The sequence below is a fragment of the Lampetra fluviatilis genome, chromosome 30, assembly GCF_964198595.1.
Source record: "Lampetra fluviatilis chromosome 30, kcLamFluv1.1, whole genome shotgun sequence".
Classification (NCBI taxonomy): Eukaryota; Metazoa; Chordata; class Hyperoartia; order Petromyzontiformes; family Petromyzontidae; genus Lampetra; species Lampetra fluviatilis.
Window position 1 is genome coordinate 5,459,132 of NC_136304.1, and position 10,506 is coordinate 5,469,637.

The following is a 10,506-nucleotide window of genomic DNA, read 5'->3' on the forward strand; positions in this document are numbered from 1 at the left end:
CCGGAGGACCCAGAGAAAAATCCACAAGACCACAGGGAGAGCATGCAAAGTCAAAATATATAGGCGTCAGGGTGATGTTTGAACTGACGACCTCCTGTATACCAGACGAGGTAGTTAACATCTCGCCACCGTGAAGGAATCACAGAGCGTTTTGAAATCGGTGACTGCAACGCGGGTAAACACGTTTCCTCTTATACACTTGCTTTTTTATCCTAAAAGCTGGCACCATCTTCAAAAGCACAATAGCAGACGCATTAGAAACAATCGCAGCAGCAATGTTGGTGAACACCAGGGACTGTCAAATCTCCCCGTCATGTGTGCTGCCAATGCCACAGCAAACACGTGCAGGTTTAGAGGGATGAGACCTGCACGTGTGTGTTTAAACGACGAACCCAGGAACATATTTAATTTCGTCATGAACGAACTTGTGCCATCGACTAACGTGACAATGATTCATTAAACAAAGCTCGACAAGCTTTGTTATAAAGACTTGGGGACATCGATATCAACGCTGAACAACACGAGTGTCTCGTCTCTCCTGAATGCATGCCTTTCCCCCACTCACCTCTCTGATTGGCTGAAACGAGGTCAGTATTGTGAGCATGTTGCCAATAGTAACATCCAAGCAATGAATGAAATATCATAGAGCTCCATGAAATGATCGGCCAGGACTAAACACCGAAATCTGAAATAACCTAAGCTAGGTAAACGCACAAATCTTTACTGTTTAAACAGAACATATGTGGACAACTTTGGGGACTGTAACATGCCCTCATGACTGATGTTGCTTTTAGGCATTTTAACAATCACCTCCATTGCGATTCGTTGAGCAATAGTTAATCGGCCGCCGACTTCATTTCCTACGGCCCACGACTTAAATTCATACAGCCCACGATTTAATGCCATATGGCCCACGACTTCAATTCATGCAGCCCACGATTTAATGTCATACAGCCCGTGATCACACATGAGCCCTAGCCTGCAAACGAAACGTATCCATCACTGGCAAGCATTTTAACCGCACAAATCAAGAACTAGAGGGCAACATGTTCTACCCGACAACAATACTGTGGTTCTCATTTCAGTGCACTCAGCAGTTGTCTTTCACGTAGTTTGGAGCAAACAGCTAAGCAAAACAATCATAGCATGATCAAAGTTTAATATTAACGAATGCGAGGCCGGCCAAAGCTATTTGCAAGTCCTTTTCAGGCATCAATCTAGAAAAGGTTCCTAATCCTTCATTTAAATTAACCGATAGTTAACAACATATCTGGATAAAAACACAATACAATTCTAACACACACAATAGTTTAAGCATGTACAGCGAACTTTAAGTCCAGAACACACACACAAAAACAAGTTTCCAGATAAATGTTTCTTCACAAATCATTAGAAAACATTGTTTGGAAGTGCTTTCAAGCAAAAGTGGTAGCTGTCCAAGTACGTGGACTCACCGGGAAATGCGCCGGCGGGTTCTTACGGAAGTGGTCGCGCGCTAGCAGCACCTGGTACTTGGATATGGAAGCCACGTCCCCACGTGTCATAGCTCCGATCCGAGATAGCCTGCCCATGAAGACATCAAGCACCTGCAATAGGAGATGATGCGGAAAGGAGCCACATACGTCCAGTGTTAGCCAAGTTTGTGCTTTGCGCAACCTCATGTCCTGTCGCTACTACCGTGATGACTGTTCCTTATTGATTTCTCGCAGCCATGTTGAGGACTTGGTCTACCATATGGTTTCATCTCACTCATGCTGTGTTCATCCACTAGACTGCAGGATAAAATGCTTCACTTTTCTACTTCTTCTCACACATTGCTCGATACCATGGGGTGCCGCTTTGGCGAGATGTTAACTCCCTCGTCTGGTATGCAGCAGGGTCTAGGTTCAATGCCGACCCCGACGCCTGTGTAATTATATTTTGCATGTTCTCCCTGTGGTCACGTGGATTTTTTTTTATCCAGGTACTCCGGTTTTCCCCTCCACATTTAGGCACATGTGTTTAGTCTGGCTGCTATAAATTTCGTTGGGCTATCATTTATGACCAGGTTGCTTCTGAAAAAGATCTATATCGCTCAATAAAAAGTTAGTAGTTTTATTTTTGCGAATGAAAAACAACCGATGACTGAGCTCAACAAAACAGTGTTGCTCGCCTTGAGGGAGATCATATTTTTTTGAACTGAAAACCTTGCCGAGACTTATTACTTATTTTCATGAGAATTAGGCTTATTTTTTTAGGAGCTGAAGAATTAAAACCGATTCTTCGGCTCACAAAACGCAAATGTAAAGGTAGCGTAACAATACTTTATTTACATTTTATGCAAATTACAAGCAAAACATTGAGAAACAGTACAAACAGGACAGATAAAATTAGATCCAATAAATGTTTTTCTTAATTTAAGCATGACCTCATATCGTGAATTGCTCAAGTGGGGTGCAACTCATGACATGCCAGGTATTTAGTGGATTGCAGTCCTGCACACCTGTGGCAGATGTTCTCGACTTGGTAGTGTTTCGCTCTACCACGAAGAGGGAATTAATTTATGGAACACATGCAAGGCAGTGATGTGGACAAACAGTGGCAGCAACAGTATCAGCAGCAATGGGGCACATCATGTGAACACTTTGGATTTGGGTGGGATTGTAATTGTCCGGCTAGAGCTTTCCCTGGGACAGCTTAGCCTGAATGGCCAGTGCTGCAATCGTGTCTATAACATAAAATAAAATCGCTATGAAGATAAAGGTGCAGCCCTGCAATTGCTTGCTCACATCACTGCTGGCGGAAGGGTCTTCACGAGACTGAGCCCTAAAGTTCCCCTTTAGAGGGTATTTTGGCCTACCCTCCCCCACTGCCCAGACGTCTTGGTGGAAGTACCCACTCTTTACCCCAGCACACGTGACCTGCCGACTCAGTGGTGTACCCATTTATACTGCTGGGTGGACAAAGGTGGGGGGGCGGGGGAGGCAGGGAGATTTAAGAAACTTTCACCATTTTTTCAACTGTCTAGTCAAGAGATTTTAACGGATGACCTACGGATTGCAATTCCAGTGTACTAACCATTGCACCATGGCAACACCCCACCATCGAAAAAAAGAATACAAAATAAGCTGACTAAAAGTGAAGTCATAACCCCCGTATGTTGTTTGTATACAGGCCTCAGAAATAACTCATTGTAAGCTTTTTGTGATACGGACTTTCAGAAATAATGAGGACTCCTGTTTGTCCTAATTTTTCTGACAATGAATACAATACAATTGGCAAACATCAATTTCCTCATCCCAGCAGGCGTACATTGACCGCACAAATAATAATAGCTCCTTGGAATAAAAATTGCCTTACGGTTATCGGCGGCAGCACGCACCGCAGGAGTTGCGAGCGTCATTCCTTCTGCCGTGCATAAATATACAAATGTAAAAGCGACAATTCAATCTTAATTACAATTAAAATAACGAGACGCAAAACATAGACTGGCCAGACATGATAGACACGCAAGGTAGGAATGCAAGATGCACGATGTGATAGTGCTTGCCATATACGCTGACATCAATAACTCTGCCCAAGGCCTTGCAGCCTAGAAAGTAGGGCACACTGGGACAGTTCAGTCTTCTCCCATTGTCGCTATCTAACAGGTCTCTTTATCAGAGCTTCATTCTGTCGCGTAAAGGCCATCAGTGCAGCAAACCCGATTACTTACATTTATGGAGTTTTTTGGGGAGGGGGGGGGGTCCGGTAAAGCTAATCAGTAGAAGATGAGTGTTGTCTGGACACACTTGAAAAATACACTAGTGAATGTATTACTAGGGAATTTATTTAAGGGGGCTCAGATTTAAAAACGGTCACGAAGAGGCAAATGGGCACTGAATGGAATGCGATTTGAAAACCGAACTTGATCATGAGAGAGAAGCTAAATAACATGTGCTACACGAAGGATGCTTTCAATTAGGGTCTATTACGCATGAGAACACGTAGATCTGAAAATAGACAGTGACAATTACAATTGAACAAAAACTTCAAAGTGCATCAAGAAAGGAGGTCGTACATGCTTGCAATGACACCGATAGACAGAAGCAAGAACACAAGAATCTGAGAAGGCAAATGAGAGGTATCATTTCGACTGTTCAGGGAAGTCGGTGGGCTTGGGGCATGCACATCAATATAACGGATTTTGCTTTATGGACGAGACTGGTGATGGAATGGTAGATAACCACAGAGGTGGAGGAATGAAATAAGCTCGTACACGGGAACAAGACAGAGCAAGGCTTGCAGGACGGCAACAATGTGGGGGGACCTTCATCTAGCAGTGGATAGGCCAGGCCTGAAAATTGACATGCTCAGAACCTTTCACGTCTCATGGTGAGGATCAAAAGAAGGCACAAGAAAGAAATGGGTAATTAATGTTTTTCTTCTTCATATGTGTTCGAGTAAATAGGTTGATTAGTCTTCACAAAGAACTCGGTACAAAAACAAGCACTCTTGATTGAATGTGAAAAAAAAATTACTATGTTTTTCCCCACCATTGGGTGACAGGGTTTTTTAACGTCTGCCTGCTACTTACTTCAGCACGACAGTTGAGCAAAACTTTAAATGAGTGTCGGAGTCGTTGATTTGTTTGAGCAATTTATCGCGACGGAATAGGCGAGCTCTGAGAGATACAAACACTGCAGCAGTTTCATCACCAACCACAATCAAAGCCCCCCCCCCCCGACAGGCAGCAAAAAAGAATATAAAAATGGCCCCGCTTCACGGAGCGATTACTGAACCGAAACATTCAACGCATGCAGATACAAACAAATGCGGTTAACCTCAAATAATACGACAAGCTCCAACAAATCTCATACCAATGCCTGATTTTAGTTTAACTTTTTCTTAATTGATATACAGTAGTTGACATCAACATCAACAACCATGGTGAATTCCTCTGCAAGATGAAGGCCTGCCCACGCCACCATCACCTCCCACGATCCAGCAAAAATCCACCTGGCACCTTCCCACAAGCTGCTTTACATCGCTCCATCTCCTGGGTGGTCGTCCTCTCGGACACGTTCCATTCCTTGGTTGATAGAGTTAATTTTTTTTACTCAATCAGAGCAGTTTTAAATGCTTTATATCAGTTTTTAAAAATTTGTCAATTTGTAGAGTTCCAGTTTTTCAACTTTATTTTCATGAGATTGCAGAGAACCTTGGGAAACCTTGTTACAAAATGCACAACATAAACTTGATATATATTTTATATACACGTCATATATAGTTGAAATTAAGTATGTATGTAAGTAATACGTGATATATTATGTACAAAAACACAAGATTCTTAAACTCAGAAAAATCATGTCATGACCTTCATTTTATATGTTAAGTGAATCGGTGAATCGTTCCACCTCTATTATACTGTACACATATGCACACACAAGGCCATTCAGCTGAAATGTCCAAAGATCATGTTTACTTTACTGCATGCAATTCTATTTAATCCCTTGTACATTGCATAAATTTAACAGCGAAATCTTCGTAAATTTTACCAAACACAGACCTTCGTCAATCCACTGCCGGGCGAAGGTCTTCCAACGCCGTGTGAGTCACGGGAGTTATTTCACCATACTTGACCGATGCTGGTCAGTGTGGGTTGGTGAAAGTGGGATAGGCCAAGGGATCCGTTCAGACATCAGTCATTAATGATGTTAGCCGTGACCAGGAGCCGAGCTCAAGTCATTTGGTTCGGAACGTGATACACTGTCTTCTCACTTCATCATCATCACTCCCTCTTATACTGCACTAAAATGTCAAGGGCAGGACAATATGTTTTACGGAATGGGTGTAATCCATTGAAGGCACCCAATCTCAAACTTTTTATCCCATTGTCCTTAACGCTGTCATCACTCAAGTAAAATGATTCACAGAATAGCATGCACAGTGAAAAATTGGGATTAAAATGAAAAAATAATCTCTCGAAAGAATAATCTCTACAAATAAAATAATCCCATCAGATCCGTGTAGCACAACCATTAGTTAAAGACCCTGTGGAAATCCCTCCTACCTCTCCAGTCTCATCTCACTCTACTAGCCTCCACGCACTCTCCTACCTCTCCTTTCTCAACTCACTGTTCCCCTGCACACTCTCCCCCACCTCCTGTGGCATAACTTTGGTGGTTCCGATATCTTTATGTGGTCAATAACAATGAATTATGTGATAACCATTTTAAATGAGTGCGTTATCAAATAATTAACTTTTTCTTGGTTCTTTCGGTAAAGTCACGTAGAAGGGAAGTAATAAAATAATAAAAATAAAACATAATAAAATAATTCTCACGACGTTTCGGCCACAACGCAAGCAGCCGTCCTCAGGTGAAGAACAGGTCTGTCGATAAGACAGAGTCTGAATGACACGTCCTATGTTAGTGTAAATGAGAGTCGCGGCATCTCTTCAGAAAGGTGAGAGACTCGATTAGCTGAGCCTTCTTATCACGGAGCTTGTTGAAAAATCTCAAAGTTACGTGGAATCCCTCCCCGTAGGGGCGGTTAAATTTCGATTTAAAGCTTTCGTGACTGCAGGGATTCATCTTCTTGGTTCTTTGGGTAAAGTCACGTAGAAGGGAAGTAATAAAATAATAAAAATAAAACATAATAAAATAATTCTCACGACGTTTCGGCCACAAAATCGAAAAATAATTCACTCTTATTCGTCATACTAATTCATCGGCACGACTAAAGTCTTGCTACCTTAAGCGGGACCATGGACTACTGGTCACCCATTAGAAGTGCCCAGCCACAAGTAATCACATCATGCAATTGTATTGCTTTAATATCAATTTAAATTAGCGCCGTGGTGATTAGCGCATCGTACTATAAACCCGGCAACACGAGTGAGACTCCTGGCAACGGCTAACATGAATGGAAAGTGATATCTGAACCGGTCCTGGGCATTAGCTTCACCAACCAGCACTGACCATGCGCGTGGTGCAGTATTGTAAAAAAATTCCCGTAATTGGTATGGTATACATAGGCCTGCATCCAACAGCGGATTGCAAAATGTTCGTGAATCGATATGAATCAATAATTATGAGCCAAGCCTAAAGTGAGTGCCGTTTTGTTTCTGGCCACTCAGTATTTTGGGCTTCATTGGAACCTCATTTGCCAGTAAAAAATATGATAATAGTTTTTTTACCCTTCTATCTGGCAACAACACTGACACCTTTTTACAAGGAGTCATGTTTGCATAGACCACAATACCTGCAGTCATAATGCAACTGTCAGTGCATACATTATCAGAGTTATGTTTTTTGTTTGCATTATGACTGCAGGTATTGTGGTCTATGCAAACATGACTCCTTGTAAAAAAAAGTGTCAGTGTTGTTGCCAGATAGAAGGGTAAAAAAACAATTATCATATTTTGGGCTTGTGCTCAGTAACCGTGATTTAAAGAAGAAAATCCATCCCATCTCTTTTCTCAAGTTCTTATAACCTTGCTCAATACAACAAACACATGTATTACACCAGCAGCAGTGTTGCGTGTGGTTTGTTACTGGCCGTTCGGCATTTTTCACCTTTGGGACTGTGTTCAGCAACCTCGACAACAACAACAAAACGTGAGCTGGGGATCTCGGCATAATGCAGGCATAGCGGCATGAAATGGCCACGCCGATCGTGACGACAGAGCTGGTGCGAGATAATGTGTGCCGTGCACCAGAAGCATGGCGTTCAGCCATGGAGCGGAGTTCACTCACGCGGAAACGCTAACAGTTGGTGCTCATTGGCGTAAACATCCTGGGTTTGAGCTGTGCACACACCAAGAGTCATGATCAACACATGCGTATACTTGAATGACAAGATAAAGTTAAATACCCCCGTATAGCCCTAACAAACTGGGTTTGAGCTGTGCACACACCAAGAGTCATGATCAACACATGCGTATACTTGAATGACAAGATAAAGTTAAATACCCCCGTATAGCCCTAACAAACTTTTGTGGCAAGTGCTGTTCGCAAGCACCTATGAAGGATGGCATAGCACAAGGGGGTGGGTGGCCAACGACCATGCCCGGCCGCCTTTGTCACCTCCGATTAACATGGTTGGCTACATATGGCGTGAAAAATGCTCAACATACATACTAGTGCCAAGGGGAGGCCTACGGCCAATTCAGATAATCGTCACTGGTGTTGGTCGTGAACAGGAATTAAACTCGGGTCGCCAGGTTCGTAGCGCAGCGCTCTTAACCGCTACGCTACCGTTCCCCACAATGACAATACATACATACACACACGTTGATATACACATACAACGCAGACACGTTAACACAGTGCACTAACTGTTGCACTACCGCAAACGCATGGCAACGCATGGCAACGCATGAATGGCTTTAACCCAAAATCCAAAATACAGGCAAATCCTCACGTGATTGTCCTCAGGTGAGGACGATTGCTTGTGTGGCGATCGAAAGGTCGTGATGTATTGTTTTTTCTACCTACGTGACTTGACCGAAAGAACCAAAGAGCATGGATTCCTGCAGTCACGAATACTTCAAATCAAGATTAAATCCTCAAGTGTTAAAATGTTATTTTGCGTGCAGAAAATTACCCACAAGAGCTGGAGGCTGTCTGTATCATGTTGCTGAACTGCATTTGCGTGCTCGCAGGCGTATATGAAGAACGCGCCACATCCGTGCTACTAACAATGCGCTTTGTCGTTTCACTGCCAAAAATAACATGTACTTTTCAAACTCTATGGAACAAACAACTCTGGTCATTTTAATATTCTGTTTTGTACATTTAAAGCAACATCATCATCATCAGCCATGCTCAATCCACTGCTTCCTAACGCTGCCGTCATTTCCCAGGTTGCTGTGATGTAACAATTCACCGAGCACCTGCGCAGGAGATGATTTAGTCTCTCCACCACGTCGGCGGATATCATCTCGGACGTATTTCGCTCCCTCGGCTGACACCCTTGTTATTCTTGACCGTCGGCCATCGTCCATACTGGTGACGTGTCCTACCCAAGCCCACTCGCTTTTCTTCGCAGTTTTAAATAAGTCATTCAACCACGCTCTCCTCATATTTTGTCCCATTTTTCCCCACGAATGACCCGTGGTTCTATTCCACGCCAAAGCAGGTATTACACATTGATTAAAAACGATGGGGACATTGGTATCCAGATCACACACGCAAATAATAAATAATCGATTCTTATGTGCACAATTCGATGCATATATCATTAGAATATGAAACAAATATACGAGCGAAATCATTACATCCCTGTTAAACATCCAACACACGCACACACGAACATAATATGCTCATTTCACTACACCGTTTCGGTCTAATGGCCTACGCTCGTCTGACAGTCATTACTTTGTCCTTAAAAGTGTGTGCATGTGTGAGTGGACGTTGCTTGTTGCGTCTGCCTTTGTGTGTGCGTGTGTCTTTATATGCGCATGAGTGTGCTCGAGTGTCCAAGAGAGAGCACATGTGTACGTGCTTCCGCACGCGCAATTTTCTTCTGCCATATTTGGCGCTCATCACTTGTTAGCAGGACTCGCGATCTCTCGATTGCAAGTTCACTTTCCCAGTTAAAAGCGTTCGACCTAGCCCATCACCCCTTCTGAGGTCACTAAAACGAGTACCACTGTGCTCATGCAGAGTGTTCGCCGCTGGCTCAAGGCCACTAGTGAAGATGGGTCAAATGTCAATGCTCGTTAGAGCAGAGCGACACCGACTGTTGGCAGAAGGGCTTCCACTTGAGAGGAGCTTGAGAGAGCCGCTCATGAGGATAGGTTTGGCATACTCTTCCACGCGACATGTCAATCGACTAAATGTGGTGTAACCAATTATACTGCTGGGTGGATAGAGGTAGGGGGATTTAAGAAACTTGCACCATTGTTTCTGCCACACCAGAAGATGGCTTCGAACCGGCGGCCTCTTGATTGTAAGTCCAGTGTGAAAATCAGCACAGCACGGCAGGATTCTTGCACGCAAAGGTAACAATTATAGCATAAAAAAGGAATTTAATAGCATTCACCCAAAATACACAATCTCACACTCACAGGAAAATCAAAAATGTAAATGCCAGAAAGGGCATTCAATTTCCTCTGCCATGGTCACACGTTTGAAGAAATCTCAATAAATCAACACAATCTATAAAGCGGCAAAAAATAACGTGCGTGTTTAAAAAAAGAAATGTACATTTTGAATTTCCTGTATGAAAAACAAAGTCAGGAACTGCATACTGTACATTGTAAACTCTAGCATGTAACATGTTGCCCATTTCAAGCGAAGAGTATTTTATTAGCTTGAAGCAAACGTCACGGTGTCAAATCACATAGATCCCATTTGCATGACTTCAAATCAAATCACTCGAGCACCGCTCCCATCCAACTCCCACAAAGCACATTGTGTTCATTCTCTTCCCACCAAGCCCAACGTGAACCAAGTCTTGAATGAAGACACAACAAAAACAACAAGGGGGTATTGTGTACGTGAAGGTGGCTCAACGGCAGAGTTGGCGGCTCACAACTGG

At 43.1% G+C, this 10,506-nt stretch overlaps 1 protein-coding gene across 2 annotated transcripts in view; it reads right to left on the reverse strand.

Moving 5' to 3' along the window:
- Nucleotides 1-10,506, reverse strand: part of FANCM (FA complementation group M) — a 56,623-nt gene that overhangs the window by 22,906 nt on the left and 23,211 nt on the right. For both annotated transcript variants that reach the window (XM_078870407.1, XM_078870405.1), the window contains exon 5: nt 1,455-1,586. In XM_078870407.1, coding sequence (XP_078726533.1) covers nt 1,455-1,586 — 132 coding nt within the window. The remainder of the gene's footprint in view (nt 1-1,454; nt 1,587-10,506) is intronic.